General features: G+C 31.5%; 2 protein-coding genes and 1 long non-coding RNA gene across 6 annotated transcripts in view; 2 read left to right on the top strand and 1 right to left on the bottom strand.

Moving 5' to 3' along the window:
* The window catches only part of LOC109542853 (ecdysone-induced protein 74EF), a 160,704-nt gene that overhangs the window by 118,740 nt on the left and 23,451 nt on the right, over window positions 1–18,513 (bottom strand). The window contains exons 2-5 of the mRNA XM_019912289.2: window positions 5,695–5,756; window positions 3,137–3,331; window positions 2,056–2,298; window positions 1,150–1,366 (exon numbers count right to left, since the gene is read on the bottom strand). Of these exons, the coding sequence (XP_019767848.1) occupies window positions 1,150–1,366; window positions 2,056–2,298; window positions 3,137–3,229 (553 nt within the window). The 5' untranslated portion in view covers window positions 3,230–3,331; window positions 5,695–5,756. The remainder of the gene's footprint in view (window positions 1–1,149; window positions 1,367–2,055; window positions 2,299–3,136; window positions 3,332–5,694; window positions 5,757–18,513) is intronic.
* LOC109542900 (small nuclear ribonucleoprotein Sm D-like protein) overlaps window positions 1–18,513 on the top strand; it is a 159,778-nt gene that overhangs the window by 124,080 nt on the left and 17,185 nt on the right. For 2 of the 4 annotated variants that reach the window (XM_048668632.1, XM_048668633.1), the window contains one exon: window positions 15,099–15,217. In XM_048668632.1, coding sequence (XP_048524589.1) covers window positions 15,099–15,217 — 119 coding nt within the window. Of the gene's footprint in view, window positions 1–8,610; window positions 8,924–15,098; window positions 15,218–15,745; window positions 16,002–18,513 lie in introns of those variants that run through there. The other 2 variants (XM_048668631.1, XM_019912358.2) reach the window with 2 other exon arrangements.
* Window positions 5,886–6,982, top strand: LOC125505213. The gene is made up of 2 exons (XR_007282015.1): window positions 5,886–6,288; window positions 6,586–6,982. It is a non-coding gene; the product is annotated as an uncharacterized LOC125505213 (long non-coding RNA).

The following is an 18,513-nucleotide window of genomic DNA, read 5'->3' as shown; positions in this document are numbered from 1 at the left end:
GGCGCAAAACGCGCTTCCAATCTGGATTGAGTGCCGTAATTTCTTCTTTTCTGTTGAAATTGTTTTGGTGTTTAAATATTTCGATGGCCTCCCTGGCGAGTCTCGGGTAGTATCTTTCAGATTGGTGCAGAATGTCAACTTCGTCGAAGCGTATTTGGTGGCGGTCTAGTAGTGCGTGCTCCGCTACTGCTGATTTTTCCGTTTGTCCTAATCTAGATACTACCCGAGACTCGCCAGGGAGGCCATCGAAATATTTAAACACCAAAACAATTTCAACAGAAAAGAAGAAATTACGGCATTCAATCCAGATTGGAAGCGCGTTTTGCGCCAAACAGCATGTGCGCCGAAGCGTTGGAACCCCCACCCATCCCCCACGCATGATCACACACGGCTGGGCGGCATAAATACGACTGGGAATCCAGCAGTTGAATCATTCTTAGTCGGAAGATCACTTCGCCCACTGCCTCATCGCCTTTGAAAATGTCCACCGCAGTTGTGGACGAAACGTCAGGAAGAAATTCCGATAGACCACGGCTTCAAACCCCGGAAAACATTTCTAAATGTAATATGAGTACACTTTTAAATAATTCAATTCATTTTATACGTGACAAAATTAAATTAAATACCAACAACGCCGTATTTTGCCGGTTTCGATAACACTGCTATGAAAAGGAAATATTGCCCAGTATTAATTAATTCGGGTGCAGCATACAGCTTACAATTGCATATTAATGAACGGGCACTAAACACGTTCTTCCATATCTCTCTAATAACAAAGTGTAATCGTTCTTATTTTAGTGAATTGAATACCTACGCCTACCTAAGCAAAAGTTAAATGGACAATAATTTGCACAATTGTTGACTTATTTTCTTGCCTGTTAGTCACAAAATCTGCATTCTTAATGATGTATCACAAAACTTAAAACAAGCTGACCGATTAGTCACTTTACTTTCAATTCTTCTTTTAATATTGTTAGGTATAACGAACTCTTGTGAACAGCGCAAACTTGTGAAAAGACTATTCAATAACCAAAAAGGAACATTTCTCGAATTTGGCGAATGCGCTTTGTAACTTTTCCTATACACAGTGGGACAAATACAAAACACAAACAAAATTTTTATTGACAATTTACAAAATGTTTTTCTTACCTTTTTCGATTTTTGGGGTAAGCGTCGCTAAATGGGCGCCGCCGTCTTGGCCGCCTAAATTCAAACCTTCGCTTGGCGTCGCCAACTTCTCGGCCAAAATTGGATTCGCCGCTGCAATCGTGAATTTCCGACCGAGTTCTGCAATGTTTGGTGACCTCTGTGGTGAGTCTCGCGTACTACCGTTATCATTCGTAATGGTATTATTGTTTTCCTCTTGCTGAAACAGTAATAAAAGATTAACATCCAAGCGAATTCGACTGGAGTGTGTAGACCGAGTTTACCACCTTTTTTAGAAAATAAGCGCAAGTTTAATAGCATTTTTGTCCCAAAAATAATTTATATAGCACCCAGATATTTAGTAAAAATCTCAACTCGCCTATAAGTAATTCCATGAGTAATGTTAGGTGAACAAAGCACACCAACAAATTTTTGGGATTTTGTTCTGTAAGCTTTGTTTTTTCCAATTTTTCATATTCTTCAAATTATAATGTAGACTTTATCATTAATCGAATACGCACCAACTTCATGAATTGATTTTGGCAATATTGGCCTGTTTCAAACATTTCTACTTACTTAGAGCTCACTTATCGTTTCATAATCGAATGTCTTGCGGAATTTGTTGACCACGGAAATACCAACTGTATTTCCGTGGTCAACAAATTCGAAACCTTGGACTGTTTGAGAAATAAGTTTGAACTATTTTGGAAATTGTTTGGGCAGAATGAATCTTCTCGGACAGTGGTTTTAAGCACACATTCCACCTTTTATATAAAATATGGTAGCAAATTAATGTTTTTATTTAAGTAAATTTTAATTAAGTTTATTGTCAAAAACTAAATGTGGCTCAAAAGGTGGCAACCTGAGCCTACAGAATCCGTAAATTATAACGTATTTTTGATATTTTACCTTAATATAGGGAGTGCTGTTAAATTCACTCAGAATACTTTCAATTTCTATGGCAGTGGTGTCGCTCAAGTGTTTGAAAATATCGTCAGTGTCTGCAATCTGATTGCTGTCGTGCCCGCTATTATTCGTAAGCGAGGGTACTAAACTGGTCAGATCGGACTGAGAAAGTTCACCCAAAGCTGCTGTTGAGCTGGTACTAGTGCTGGTTGCTGCTGACTGAGTACCAATTGCAACGGATGCATCCTAAAACAATAGAGCAAAATTATAATATTACAATTCTATGAGTAACCGGTATACAACATGTGTCTAAAAGTTGATTATTTTGTATTTTGAATCATTTAAACCATAACAAGTAAAGGGTGAAATGTGGCCTAAATTACAAAACCAATTACAAAAGCAATTCTTCAGAATATTCGATACCATAACATGAACAACATAAAAAAACAGAAGATTTTAACGAATTTTCACAATTTGTTGCTTTGGCTATTTTAGCTTTACCTAGTAGAAAAGTAGTACATTCATAAAATATAAAATATTTCATTAGGTAGCATCAATTCAAGGTGCTGCTCACATTTACCGGCAAACTTTTAGGGGTGCTGAAAGACATTAAAACAAGCATTTTGGGCTTCCTAAACATGATGAACATAATACCTAAGTACTGTCTTTTTTCATTCGAATCGCGTTTTGCTGACTATCGGCACATTGCTAAGCGAAAGGAGGAGGTTAAGGTTAACGCTTTATTTGCGTAGTAGGTGTTAAAATTATTGTTAATTTAATATGAATAAAGCGCATTCACCATTTAGAGTAGACAGTTTTTCGACCTTTCTTATTTAGTTTTTTTTGCATTTTAACTGAACGTACGCATCATTTTTTGTAAATTTCAATAAACAATAATTCAAAATTTAAGAGTGTAACCAAGTAATAAAGCCCGACATACGTTAAATAGACCATTAAAATAAGTCGTTCCGAATGAATGCGAAAACTTGTGCGTTCGCCAATTTGTCTAGAATGTATAAAATCTTTTGATTTGATAAACTACTCTATATGAAACTTTGCTTACGCAGCCACTTTTCTACACTACCTGTAGGCAAGATGACAAATCGACCATTTTCCCATCATGATCACTGCTCCATAAGAGATCATTGTCAATGAAGGGCATCGCCAGAGCGGACATTGAATACTCGTGCCCCCCGCCAAGGGGCAATACGTGGGGACTGATTTTCACTGTTGGCTGATCTATCCGTGAGGTAATTGAAGTATGGGTATCAGCAGACACCTGAAAATAATACATACATATACATTATACATTTTTTAAAAACGTTAACAAGAAAATTCAAAAAAACGGTTAATTTGATTTTTGAAGAATTTCAAATTAATCTCTATAACGTTCTAATTTCTTATTGATTTTACCATTATGAACTGTTTAGTACATAGTCTGATCGCTAACATAATCTTAGCTAATTTGGGAATATTTCAACCCAATTTCAATGTCCCTGTCTTTTTTTGCGTTAAATATGGTTTGTCTGTTTCAAACATGTTGCCTGGTAGCCAAGTATAGGATATGGCGTGGTAGCCATCGTTTGCACTCAGATGATATTAATAAAAAGAGATACAATACCGCACTCCTCTATTTTGGTATGAATAATTGACTTTTAACACCAAATTAAACACAAACAATGTAACTACTTTCTCGTTTTGAAATAATATTTGACAAGCCAAAAATTTTGAGTTTTTGTGTCTCGGGCTATTTAGCGGTTCTTTAAATTTCTACCGTAACGATTTGATCCGCAATAAACGCATCAGTAATTTTTTGCAAGCTATTTTCGTGGATGAGAAGCAACTTAATCAGCTAGATTCCAATACGTTTGAATCTATATAGTTTTTTATTTCTGAACAAAAAATATAATATTGTTATATTAATTACTTTTTCCACTATTAGTGCTTAGAAGAATAAGCATCGTAACAAATCCAAACTTTGTCGATTTTGGGTTTTTCTTTACTTGTATTCTTCTAGGGGTCCTAATGGTATCGAGAAAATTTAGTCTTTTGAAACTTTTCCGACAAATTTAAAACACAAATGCACTGTCACTAAAATTAATAGCAGTTTAAGAGAAAATCAGACCAAGAATAATAAAGATTTATTAACAATTTCAATGTTTTGCAAGCAAACTTATTATCTACGTAACTAAAGTAAGTATCCTGCAAAGACAATTGTCAAAAAATGCAAGGATTGTTTTCTATTTTTGCACTGATATGAAAGCGACAGTATGGATTTATCTAGATAAAATTATATCCTGTGTGAGCTGACTAAAGAAATGGAATCTTGTTTGGGTTTGAATGGGAATTTATGCGTTTTTAAATAAAAATAACATACATGTACAATAACCAAAAGTTTGCAGAAAGATTTGGCAATAATAACATTTATTTGGCTCGAGTCTGGCATTATTATACACATTCTTGATGTAGGCATCTGTTTTTTTCATCTTATAATGTTGTTTTTCGAATTGGCATTTTTGTAGTTTTGCAAATGCGGCTAAAAAATCGTCCAAAATATTCCGTCTAACAATTTAATGTATTTACTGCTATTACTACTGAATATTTCGCTACTGACATAAAAACAGTTTTCAAATCCATTTCAATTATAAATGAAAATCGCTATTCAAATATATCTATCGCTTATTACAAAATTCCAATGTTTCGTCTTCCCCAACAAGCAGTTCGAAAATTATTCCGATTTTATTCCCAAAAATTAATTTATTTGGTTGATTTTGATGATTAATTGATTTTTGTTATTAAACGAAAGCAGTAAAACCCTTCTACTAAGTTAATTAAGTTTCAAATAATGTATTTACTATTTCAGAAGAAGACCGTATAAAAAAGATTCAAATTATATTGTCAATTTGGAACTAAAACGTGATTGAATTTTACCAAGATTAGGTAAATAAGATTCCGATGCAGCAATTCTAAAATACATTTGAGAACTTTGCATGTTAAATGAAATGAACAAATTGGCGAGACGAAAAACCTTAACTAATTAGCGAGGAAACAAAAATTCTAACATGTGAAAACTAAAACTTTAAAGTTTATTTATTTTAAAGTTAAAACAGATTTTATTTCTCGAATTCTTCAAAGCAAGTAAAATAAACTGATGTAACATCTATAAAATCTTATTTGTGATATTAAAAATATCAAATGAAAGACTTAAAACAAATTCAAGATCAAATGAATAAACTTCATATTTTTGTTTATGCTGATCGTCACTATAAAATTACAAATAATCTGCAGTTAGAAATTAATTTGAGAGAAAACATTAGTAGGTAATGATTAATAATTAAGAGTTTAAATTGAATGCAGAATTAAAATGATTGCAATTTATAAGTACATAAATTAATTGGATCCTCGATTTCTTCGATCTAAGAAATATTAATTATTTAATGTGATTCTGTTTCTTTATGTGTTTACAGGAATCCTGAGTGAAAGTAGTAATATTTTAATGTGATTGAGTGAATGTGATTACGGGTTTCGCTTAGTTTAGTAATCAGTCGTGGGATTTAAAGCAAATTGATAAACTGAATGAGTTAATTAACATAAACATCATAAAATCAGACAAAGCTATTTAAAAACAGAACAAGTAATTACCGTGAAATATCCCTATGGATCTCGAATCTTCTCCAATACATGAAAGCTGATTTCTTTTCCACCTGAAAAAAACGAAAGCGTTAATAAATCGAATTTAGGTAAGAACTATTTTGTTAAATAGTTAATAATGTTTGTATCAAGCTTTATGTATAGTTTTATTTACAAGATATAACTATGTAACAAATGCCAAGTTGGACGGTTTCTATTGTTTACTGATTTCAATAAAATATGGAAACAACACAGGAAAGTAAGTTCAAATGCAATTATTATTACATCATCATTAGTAGTCGTGTTACGCGGCTTTCACTTGCACTTTTTTTCTGCGATTAAAGTTCATTTCACTTTGAATAGTTTAGTTGCACGATATTCGATATTCGCTCGTTCTTAGAGAAAGTTTTATAACGATTATATGGGATAATTAAGGCCGCTCTTCCAGTGTCAGTGAACTTAAGCATCCATAAGATTGTTTGTAAAACGTAACATTACATTTTTATTTACAGATATTGATCATTGTAATCGAATACGTATCTACAAATTTCGTTCTATATTAGTCGTGCATATATTATTATAAGCATGGATAAACGGAAGAAATATGTAAGTAAAAGTGATGATCAGAAGAATGCAACAATTTTATTTGATTTAAACTGAAATTATGGTTTAGTAGAGTAAATTACAATATCAATATCTAAAATTAAATCAAACCGCTAAATGAATGATCAAAAACTTTCGCTGAAAACTAACTGAACTGTTTAAAGAACACCTTCCGTAATGCAGCGCAATTGTGAAATACTCCATAACATCGTTTAAGAGAAATTAAAAAATACAATAATTTATTTTACAATTTGTGAAAGTATCAAATTAAACGGTATTGCGCAATGCTTTCTATTTCAGATTCCATCGTTGGACATTATGCAGTTTTGCGCGTTTTATTGTATTTGTTTACATTAATATCTAATTTATTTGCTGATGCTAAAAATGCAAAGCACATTAACCGGCTTGAAATTGTGAAATAACTATGTTAATCGTTGTTTGTTATTCAGGAAAAGTATTTTTGTATAAATTGTCCTATTAGAGAACGTTGTAATATTAGGCAAGAACGGTAAAACAGTGGTGTTTTAAATTAGGCATAAATTTCAAAACTCATATATGTAATAAGAAATATGTTATCACACAATAATAATTGGAGGAAAATTCCCCATATAAGCGTCATTAAAAATAAAGTGAGTGCTGTAATATTATTAGGTAAACATCCAACGAAGTGAAAAAATAAATCGTCAAAACTTTGAAATTTAATAATTGGAGATTTGAATAAAGTTTACCGAAAAATGGTCCATTTAGTAATAATCGACTCAATGATTGAGAATAAAACTCATAAGCATCAAATGAATCTTGTAAACGATAAAATAAAGTAAAAACTAAATTTTCTAAATAAAAATGATAAGCTAAGATAATCAGAATAGGTTCGTAATGTAGCCAAGTTTTATACTTCAAAGCACCAAACTGATTGCAAAACCTTGTTCTTACATGTAAATTAATAGCTTTTGCTTTTAAATAATAATAAATTGGGAGTGCTATTTCCTCTATTAAAAAGTACGCAAATTGTACATTTAAATACTAGCTTTTTCATTTTATTCTTGTATTACTTATTTCAACTTTCTTTGGTTGTAAATAATTGTGATGCTGCTAACTTTTTATTCAAACAAGAAATCTCAGAAATCCTTTGATCAAACCGCATTTATGTCATTTAGCTATTTTACATATAAATTACTATTTTGCATTAAAAAATACTTGAATAATTTTAAATATTTTATGAAAAAAGAGTAATAAATATATTTGAACGTCACTTTAGGAAAAGCTAACCTGAGATTGATCTGAGCGATTCTAACGTAACTACATTGATTATATAAAAATACGTTTTATTTGGTTAAATTTTGATAAACCGTCTAAGAAAATGTACACATATTTTTTTAGAAAAATCTTATTCACTTTTTAAATGACAATAAAATATAATATTATTTTTTAAACGGAAAAGCAAAAAAGTTTATTAAATGTATGAAATTCTACAATACAATTATTTGGTTTAGTTTTTAGTTTTGGCTATCAATTGACATATTCCAATTTTATTTCTTTTTTTACAACTTTTTCTTTCTACAACTCGCTGCAAATAATAAAATAACACATAGGACAGAAATATAAAATAGATAAAAACATCGATGTTTTATCAGGATTTAATTATCGATATTAGGCTATAATAAAGTAGTATTATTAACACATTTCATGAGTAACTTAAAAAAAATGATTGGTTTTTCATCTATGTACTTTTTTAAAACTGTTTAGAAATAAGTTAATAGAAAGTTGTTCAATGTTTTTTTGGAAAATTGGTTTAAAAAAAAATTCCTAATGTCAAATTATAGAATACTGTCAACCATTTATTACACTTTCTTAGTTGATTTTATTTTATTTTATTAATTTTAGGTACTACTTAGTACTAGCTAACATAAGGCTGCATCTGTGCATAAATGTTCAAATTTATAAAACTGTACAAAGTACAAAGCAATTCTCTTACTGGACTATTAACGCGTGTATCGTCCATTTTGCCTTCATGAGGAAAAATGCACGTCGCGGCACAATTCAAACCACGTGCTAATCTATCGCTATTAGAAATGAGTTGACCATATCGACAATGTTTTCCAAAAGTAAGTTTCTCACCAAATTTTTGTATATTTTTTTCAACAAGAAAGGATAATCATTTCTAGTTGGCACACACATAAAAATTGGAAAATTGTTGCACTGAGCAAGGAGCAAGCTGAATTTCACCTATTTTACATGATAAAATGAAAATTAAAATAGCAAATATTTCTAGTTCGGCCAGTTATCGATTGACGTCAAAATATACACAGCTCAGCTCTACACGAATTTTTATGCCAAGTCGCTTAGCAACGCACATACGTTCGTTGTTGTTGAAAGATGGCGGATCGGGCAGGTCCTTCTAAGGAAAAGTGTGATAACGATAATGAAATTGACGAAAAGCTTAATCTTTACAGTGAAAAATTCGATCCGCTCACCTTCTTATTGAGTAATAAAACGACAGTGCCGAAACCGACCGTAAAACTTTTTGATAATATAGCAATGTGGTATTCTCATTACACTAGAGGTGGAAGTTCGGCCGGCAGAGGAAAAAAACCAGAGCAAAAGGATGTAGCTAAGCGAAAGTGGCTGCCACATCAATGTAAGAACTACATTACCGTAAATGTGTAGATTTTCAACATGTTTTGGTACCGTATTCAGGCCAAAATAGGTGAAAGTGTAAAAGTTGGGTTATGTTATTTTGTTTACTATTTTACATTGTAGTTGGTAGTTTTATAATAACTGAAATAACTTTGTAAGACGACCCAACCGGGGTTACTTACTTAAATAATTTAGAATACTTTGTTATTTCTTGACAATTTGTTTTCTGAAATATAATTATACTTATTTGCCATATTAGATACCTAGTAAGATGTGAATTGCAAACTTTGGTTACAAATTATTTTATTTTATCAATCTCACAGTAAGTTTTTTTAGTTTTTGTAAATTCGTTTTAAAGTTTCAGTTTTTTAAGTTTGTCTTAAAGTTTTAGTTTTAAATAAAATGATAGCAAATATTTAAAGTGAAATATTTTTATATACAGGAGCTTAAAGAAGTGCAAACAGTTACGGAGTTACATAGTTTTGATGCTACAAGACATTTTCTGATTTATCGTACTCATTCGCGGAATGCTCGAAAATTATAGTGTGGATTGTGAAATTTTAAATTGAAATAGTGCATGTTTGAAACTTTGTCGCAACCTATAAAACCACATAAAAGTGGCGATAAAATGATTGCACCCGGTATCCTGTACAAAAATCTGGAATAACAGAAAGCATTAATCCCAAATATCAGCCATTAAGTGGGATGTTGAAAGGCAATTTAGTTACATTAAAAATGATTAATTTATATGCCTCCAACGGCAATAAACTGGTTGAAGAAATGAATAATGAAATAAGTAAAAGTACCAAAGACTGGCTTTGGGGACTATTATAATATATAGACTTATTTGTGAAATCACATAGTCCGTTTTAATCTCCAGAATAGGCAACGAAGCAGTTGAAACATAGAACTTGGTGGATTATATGGAAGTTGTGGAATGGATCATTCAGCATATATGAATTCAATGAGAAATCCAACTGAAATTAATATGGTGACATATGGATGTTAAATATACCGGTAAAAGACGTAAGAATTACCATTAAGCATCTCTTAATGGTTGTGGAGCATTTTGCGAAGAATCAAAAGCTTGATAATGCAAATGATAAGACGAAATGGATGTTAATTTTAAAGCAAAAATACATGTTTTTAAAAATCTATATTAAAAGTTTCAAGTAATGGAAATAATGTATTTCAAAAAATATATAGCAACGTCTTTCATACGGCTCCAATTACTTATGTAATTTGAGCTTGATTAGTGCGGAATAATTGGCCTCAGAATCGACGAAATATTTGAAAACGACAACAATGATCAAGCGTTTTTCACATGAGCTCATGAGCAGAAACATATATTTTATGAAAGGAGCTGGAGTCGCACTAGAAATTGCGATTAATATTATAACACATTACTTGCGTTATTATAACCTTCTGAGCGGGATTCAAAAACACGACGTTATTGAGTCATGCTCCTGCAAAGTTAGATTACAGTGTGAAAAAATGCGACATTTGTCAAATCAGCAGAAACATATATTTTGCGATGGCACTTGAAGGTTTATTAGAAATTGAAACATCGACATAGCTGGAGATACAGATGAAAATATTGATCAATTTTACACAAGACTTGAGAAATATTGCTCACGTTTTTGAAGAGTATTGACACACAGTTGATTGCAACACGTCAACCAACTGTATATGATGAATATGAATGTCTTAAGAATAGAGGGCGATATGCAAACTAAGTCAAGCTCATTTTCTAGATAAAGTAATAATCAATTTGAAAATGAGAATGTAGGGATAATATTGACTATGTTGCTGATGGAGCTCAGAAAGATTGTTTGAGGGCATTTTTTGCATCGGTCTACATATTCAAACTTAAAAAGGCAAAAAATTACAGATTTGTTTTAAATAATACTGCTGCTCAGATCAACAGATTTTTATATTTTAAATTAATACGGGGGAAAAATCCTCCCAACCCAGATGAAGATGTTAAATAATAATTACAGCACAGGTCCCAAATCGATTCTACAAAGAATCGTTATATATTTACATCAAAATTTATTGGTTAATAAAAAATATGTGAGAATGACTTTTTAGAGAACGGCAAAGACAATCTGGTTTGATGGTTTGACCAATTCTAGAAATCTTTCACAATGCAGTGCATACATTTTATCCTTCCAATATTTTCCAAGTGACTAGAAAGAAAAATGACTGATACGATAGTTTTTCCCTCTGGTATTCGAAAAATAAATCAAGTAGAGTAGCACTGTTGCCAATTTTTATCAAACACACACACTTAGTGGCTGAGAAGGGTCAACGTCTCCTAGATAAGTTCGCTAGCATAGCTGACGAGATCGTATTTTCGGAGTGGAGACATGCAGAGACTCGGAAAATTTAATTCAAAAACATCCTGATGAGTATTTTTTTCTTAAAAAAAAAACAGATGTGTATTTGCTTACTTTAAGGCGAGTCCTGCAAGGTGGCTACAATACTTAAAAATAACAGTCGCAAGCAAAGCATTTTTAGGTGCTAGTAACATTTTCCTATTTTAGAAAGGCATTAAAAGTGCAAAAAATCCGAAATATCACACTGTGCTGTTATTAGTAGTAGCAGCAACTGATTTCAAAATATTTTACGATTTGGAAATATATTAATAATGAAAGTAAATGAAATAAAAGGGCAATACAATGCAGTAAAAACAATATAGACCAAGCACTGAAGGACAATCCTTACGTAACTATTACAACTGCGCGGAAAGGTTTATTGGGTGTTATATCCATTAACGCTGTTGAGAATGCTTGATGACATATTTTATGGGTATTTAATTGGTACAATGTACTTTCTGAATTTTATTGGTGTGTATATTTACTAGTTTTCATTTGATTGATTTTACGTAGCTTGTATAGTTTACACATGTCACACAGGAGTATATTTATTTGGAATAATTAATCGAATTTGAGTGGCTCATTAGTAAAAACTATGTTAAAGCGGTGGTTATTTTTGAGGCGGCAGGTGTAATTATGAAACTAAAAATAGTTTTGTAAAGTTTTTTATTAAATGCGATTGCCGGACACATTAAAATATATCGTTTTCTTCATAATAAAGTAGCTGGGATAACTTCATAAAGCTGCTGCTACAAATACAAAATGAACGTTGATCTGAATGGAAAATAATTTATATTTGTATTTCATGATTTTTGAATATTCGTTTTTCTTGCAAATGACCGAAAGGATTACCGATGTTATTCCTCTGCTAAAATCTCGTTGAATTTGCGACCGCGTTTGCCTAGATCTCTGACTCTGCTAGGTCTATGTATTTTGTTTTTTAAATTACTTTGTTTCTCAGAGTTTTAAAGTCTATTTTTGTTATAAGAATCAAAAACTTCGAAATGTAAGCAGAATGAACGAATAACTATCGTATAAAATTACTTTGAAATATCTTTGCTTATTAAAATTGACTTCATTTTCACTGTGCCATCTTTCCTATCTATTTTTTTCCGTTAAAATCTATTTTAACTTTCTTCTATATATTCTATATCTATTTTCCTATCTATTTTTTTCCGTTAAAAGTTGTAAGAAAAAGTTCGAGTAAACAGAAATCAAACGTCAACATGATTGTAAAGAACAATTGATCGAGTGCGGCTTTTGTTCCAGAAACGATTTTTATAAGACTAATAATAACATTAAAGAATGCAAATTAACATCTTAATATGTAGTTCTAATAAGCAATATTTTTTCTTCGAATAAGAACTATTTTCAATTTGCATAATCGGTTCTGAACCGTAAACTTTCCAACACACATGAATTTCTAAAAAAAATTATGAATAAACAAGTTATCTGCAGATTGTTATGTTCACGTTGCGGTTACCTCAGAGCATCCAAAAGAAACGAATTCCGTACATCATTTATTGTACATTTTTATTTATCTAGTTTAAAGGAAAGTTGAATCTATTAACGTTTTCAAAGGGAACTACAGGTTTGTGATGCCAGACATAATAATATTTTTTTTTTATTAAACAACTGCCCAAAATTATTCTGCCATGTTTTTAATGTTTATTGCAATAACAAATACAAAAAAGTGAAGTTAAAATTTGCAAGCGACAAAAGTTTTAGTTTCAATGTTGATAGGTTTTGATGCGTAATTTTCAGTTGGAAAAATTGCAAATAACACAATTAAAAGTTGCTGGCGGACAGACACGTCATAATTATTATAATAATGTGTTTATTTTGCATTAGTGCGTCTATATTATAAACGTTTCAAAACAGAATATTTAAAGTTATCAGAATATGCAGAGTTAATAATTAAAACTGAACCAAATATCACAAAAAAACTAAAATATTGAAACTCAAAATCTCTCGTAAATTATTAGTAGTTTCTATAACTAAGTAAATTTGTCAGTCGTCATATACATTTTATCAGTTACTGTGAAATTCAGTACTAATAAAACATATTTTAATTAAGGTATTCCTGTCACCATTTAGTAATTTGTTGTACGACGTCATTTTAAGATCAGAAATATTTTTATTTTTTTATATTTAAGAATAATAATAGAAAACCAAACTGATTCAATTTGTCGGTTGCTCAATTATGTTCAGTCATTTTTGTATCTAATTCTGCAAACTATACGTAAATGAGCTCGTCTGTAATTGACATTCTGTTTTCTCTTGTCGACCAATTCTGCAATTCACAACAAAACTCACGATTTTCAGGTAGTTTCTCTATGAATCCAAAAAAAATATTTTGCTGTTAAATTTTGGATCAAAATCGTATATCTACTTAGTTTTATACTTATTTATGGACTTTTCTAAAACTATATTTCAACATTTTAATTATCAATTCAGCAAGTTGTTGGACCAGATTATTAGTATAAATTGTGATGAGCTGCTTTTCAATCATTAGTTGTTTTATTTCTTTTATTATTAGTGCACATGCCTTTATTTTAATTTTTGCATTTTTGGAGTCCTTGGAATTGATGTTTTCTTCATTACACAACACAGTTATAGCCGGATTTATGTCTCTTTCTATCTAAAACTCCCGATGGATTTTAAATCTCCTTTATCTAAACACCCGCCGTATAAATAGGAATCTCTTGGAGGAAAAAGTAGGACAAGTTGTGGGCGTGGGCATATTGGCATCTAAAATTAGACCATTTTTAGTCGCTTACAGGTAGGAGTCAATGTCCTGGACACATAGACACAGTGGAGGTGTGCGACCAAAATATTTTGATTATTTTCATACTGGCTTAATTGTATATTTCATGCATGTGTCTTTTATCTCTTAATTTTTCTTCGCTACGTAAATATTTGTATACAGCGATCCAATTACAAGGGTTATATGAGTTCGAACGTTGATTCATAGTTTGCTCATCCTCTATGCCTATTTATTAATGGTTCAATGCCTACTTTAAGCTAAACCATAGTGAAAACAATATACAGAATCATTTATTTGATTCATAGGGGTATTTGTTGATTTATAAGTATCAGAATATTTTAATTTGTTGATTGTGTATTTCCTTTCGATGTATTTATCAAAAAAAAACTCTTGAAAGTTGCTAATTGGACGGAATTATTTGGGTTAATAACTGTTGTAGATATTTTCTTCCCAACACTTCACTATTGCATATGACTTGCATCTTGAGAGGCCCTGATCTTAGCTAGTTTGTTCTACGCCCAACACAAATCGAGGAAACAATTTACCTAATGAAAACTGAGATACAAATAACATTAACAAAACATTTTTTGATAAAATATATTTATTTCTTTAAAACTGCATATAAAGGCTATAACAAAAAGGATTAAGAAATGGAAGAAAAATTAGGAATGAAAGAAAATGTTGCAATAGACTTAAACCTTAAAAGAGAGTGAACAATATATATTCTATGATGGGATAAATTCGTAAATCAATCATAAAACGAATGTAACCATTAGCTCTGGAAATGTGGCGTTAATTGAAGATCTGATAGAAATGAATAGTCTAAAAATATTTTACCTAGTGGTAAAATTTGGGTCAGAAAGTATGTGTTTTCAGTTGAGCCAAAAATGTATTCTTAAACATTAGGTACATAGAAAATGTGACCCTTAATAGTAACACTATTAGGTCATAAAATATGTCCATGTTTTGGAAAAAACTGCTCAACTATTGCACTTACATGTAGTTATATGTTTTTTTAATTTAACTTCCAGTGCCTGTTGCTACAACAAAGCCAGCCCGTTCAAACAAAAATGTTATTCTGAAAATGGAGACTATGCAGGGTCCTTTAGCTCTACTCAGGAAATACACGACAGAAAGAACCAGAATCAAGGTAACGTATTAGTCAGTAAATGCTATTCCATTTAGGTATTATTTTGCTAAAATGATGTTGTCTCGGATCAATTAAACTCAATGCTATTTGCTCACGAATCAAACAACTACCTTCACATTAATTAATTTGAACGCAACCAGAAATAATTAACCGCTAAATAAAATGGGGTTTGAAAAATTTATGTTTGTCCTTCACCAGGGTGTTAGAATTATATGTCGGCTAAATTCTCACATAATAAAAATGGCACTGAGAATATCTCATTTTTAATTATCATCTTTATGAATCTCGCCATCTTAGATCTGTTATCGAAAATTAGATTGGTTTATTAGGAAATGACAAAGTGTTGATTTAAATCTGCTATCATTGAATATTTTTTTAAATATAATATTCAAAATACAATTTAAAGAAAATTTGCAAATTATTGAACCAAAAGAATGATATTTAAGCCTTTGTAAAAAATTCCTGTAATAAAATAGCTTTGAATACAAATTTATCGAGGTCCGCCTTTGAGCAATTTTCGTATTTCAGGCTATTGCGTTTTTTTGGAATTTATTCCCATCCGCTACGGCCCACCAAATAGAATCTTCATGGCGTGGCAGGAATCTGGGAATGGCATCTGGGAAAAAATGTTCAAGTAAAGTAATCCTGGAAAGATCAAAATACTTCTATATCTGGAATTATCATTTCCTACGCACAACTGAATATTATATTAGATTTAGACCGAGAATCTGTATTACTGGGCCACAAATTTGATGTGTAATAAAAACACGTTTTTTTCAAGAAATCGTTATATAATATGACGCACAACAGCAAATACGAGTGACTATCAACTTACAACAGAAAAATGTCAATAAGTAGCAACATATATTCATCACTACATGATCCCAACTATTTAATCAATAACGCTAGAAGACATACAAAACCAAACATTAAACGACGTAGATAATTTTTCGCCGAAAGGGAATCCGTCAGCTTTTGTCAACACCCCTACCCAGAATCATCCTGAAACTAATAAAGCTAAAAGGAGACTTATTATTATTAGATTAAATAAAATAAATATATTAATAAGTACATTTTCTAGCGGTCTTGTATTATTCGTGCCGTCTTATAATTACGGGAAAATTCGGGAAACGTAGAGGACCGAAGGTCCAGAAGACGCCCACAAACCCGATGGACAATTGAGATTTAAAAAACGAGGGTCGAAGTTAATGGTGAGAACAACTAGAGAACCTACAACAACAAAAATTCAGAAACATGAAAAAGCGGCATAATAGATAATGCAGAAGCAGTCAAAACTGCAAAAGCTAATTAAACAAATTTAGAATTTCATCACTTTTTCATTTTCTGCTTAAAAACAATACTGTCACGACATACAAGCAAGACCTTTACGGCAAAAAACAAATAGTCAAATCAGCATACATATTGCAATCTGCTGATGACACTGCACTTATTGTGCAAGAGAAACTACAAAGAAAGCAGTGTGCAGGGTTGAGACACTGATGAACAATACAATCGCAAGGTTCTATAAACCGAGAAAGAAAACATCAACTTCTCCTTCCCAACCACAAAATCAGTGCAGATTCTCCAACGAGACCAGCTGACGGTAACATAACTGAACCATTGAACACCTACGAATTATCAAAATAAATCACTTTCGATCGCTAGCGTACAGACACAAAAGAATCAACACAAAAACTGCCACCAAGACATACAAAGCATTATGTAGACCTCTGACGGAGTACTATCATACTCTGAGCAAATGCTTTCAATAAAACTAAACGATACATACAAACAGCGGAACCGATTAACAACGAGATAAAGGTATCCGAAAAAAATCTCTAGACAAAATGCATTAAACCAACTATTTTATAAACGAACAAACATGGCAAGGATAACGGAAAGACTGGTCCAAATGCAAACAAAATGGAATAACAACTTCCATAACTGGACCATACTGAAGCCTCTTTGCCTCATGAGACAAAGCAGATAATTCCGCTTTCTTTTGTCAACAACAACAGTACAAAGCCAGTTACAAACACAAGCGATCTACTCGAATAAAACAGTATCTAATAATAATAAGAATATAAAATGAAGTCTAGATTATGGATCTTTCTTCTACATATACACACAAGAGCAGAAAGATCGATTGGGTCGATAGCCTATTCCATAAGAAACAGAGATTGCTTATCTGTCTGAAACGCATAAAGACGTAGTTTAATACATTGATGGCTTCAAAGTTTAAAGAAACGAAACTATGTTTTAAACAATTAATGGAAATGGAAAAAGCAAGAGAATCGTTTATAAAAGTATTACAAATACTAAATATCAGTATTTAAAACTGATTTTTTTTCTTAGTTTTTACAACAGATCTGAAGTTCTTGACTTGACTCCAAAACAATTGACGGGATATTTGGTGAGGACGATTGCAACCAGGCTTGATTTGTTTGACTCACAAAATAATTTTCAGATCCTTCCATTTGTGAATAATCCCCTTTTCTTAACTATAAAACGTGGCTTTATTATTATATACTCCTAGATTTCATGCAAATCAGATAATTTAGCAATTATAATAATTTATCTGCAACGAGTGTCAATGTCTTATTTCTTATGTAGTATTTCTCAGCACCTGAAATCCTCATCAACATTAACTCGGTTGTATTAATTTGTTTTCCTCATTGAAATATCATTTAACGAAGGTCGTTGATTGTTTTTTTCGCTGATAGTCGACGACTATGTTTGTCACAGACACTTTCCAGCCTGTAAATGCACAGTTTATTTTCGTCCGCGAGGTTATTGATTAAATGCAGGCCAATACATGCCAGTTTTTTCACTCGAAAAGTCAGTCTAATTGCACTGGGATATTTGGGTTAAGAATTGCATCTCCAAGTGCAAAATATTTTTAACTCAATGATAAAATAGCATTCTTATAATACTCAGCTACTGGTTCCGATTGCTGATAAACAACTCTGAAGCGGAGATTTTGAGTCAAAGTATGCCTATCCAAATTTGGCTTCTTGATTCTTGATTCAATAAGTGCATATTCTAAATTGTAGATAAGTTCTATATTGTTGAGGCGGATTCATTTTTTACAAACTTCTTTTTGGGTATTTCGCCTCAAAAATTTTTGTAACCATCACTGTCGATACTCTCAGATGAATGTCTTATGTTAATTACTATGTTGATTATGTTAGTCGTATTTTAACCAACTTTGGCTGCTAAAGTTCTGGTTAGCAAATCTTCCTATAAGTGCTACATGCAAATATTAAGAAGCAAAGCAATGTCTTCAAAAAAAATTA

The sequence above is a fragment of the Dendroctonus ponderosae genome, unplaced genomic scaffold (assembly GCF_020466585.1).
Source record: "Dendroctonus ponderosae isolate FM_Combo_2020 unplaced genomic scaffold, Dpon_F_20191213v2 Dpon_F_20191213_7, whole genome shotgun sequence".
NCBI lineage: Eukaryota > Metazoa > Arthropoda > Insecta > Coleoptera > Curculionidae > Dendroctonus > Dendroctonus ponderosae.
Note: the sequence above shows the minus strand (reverse complement) of the source record. Positions and strands in the feature narration are given on the sequence as shown.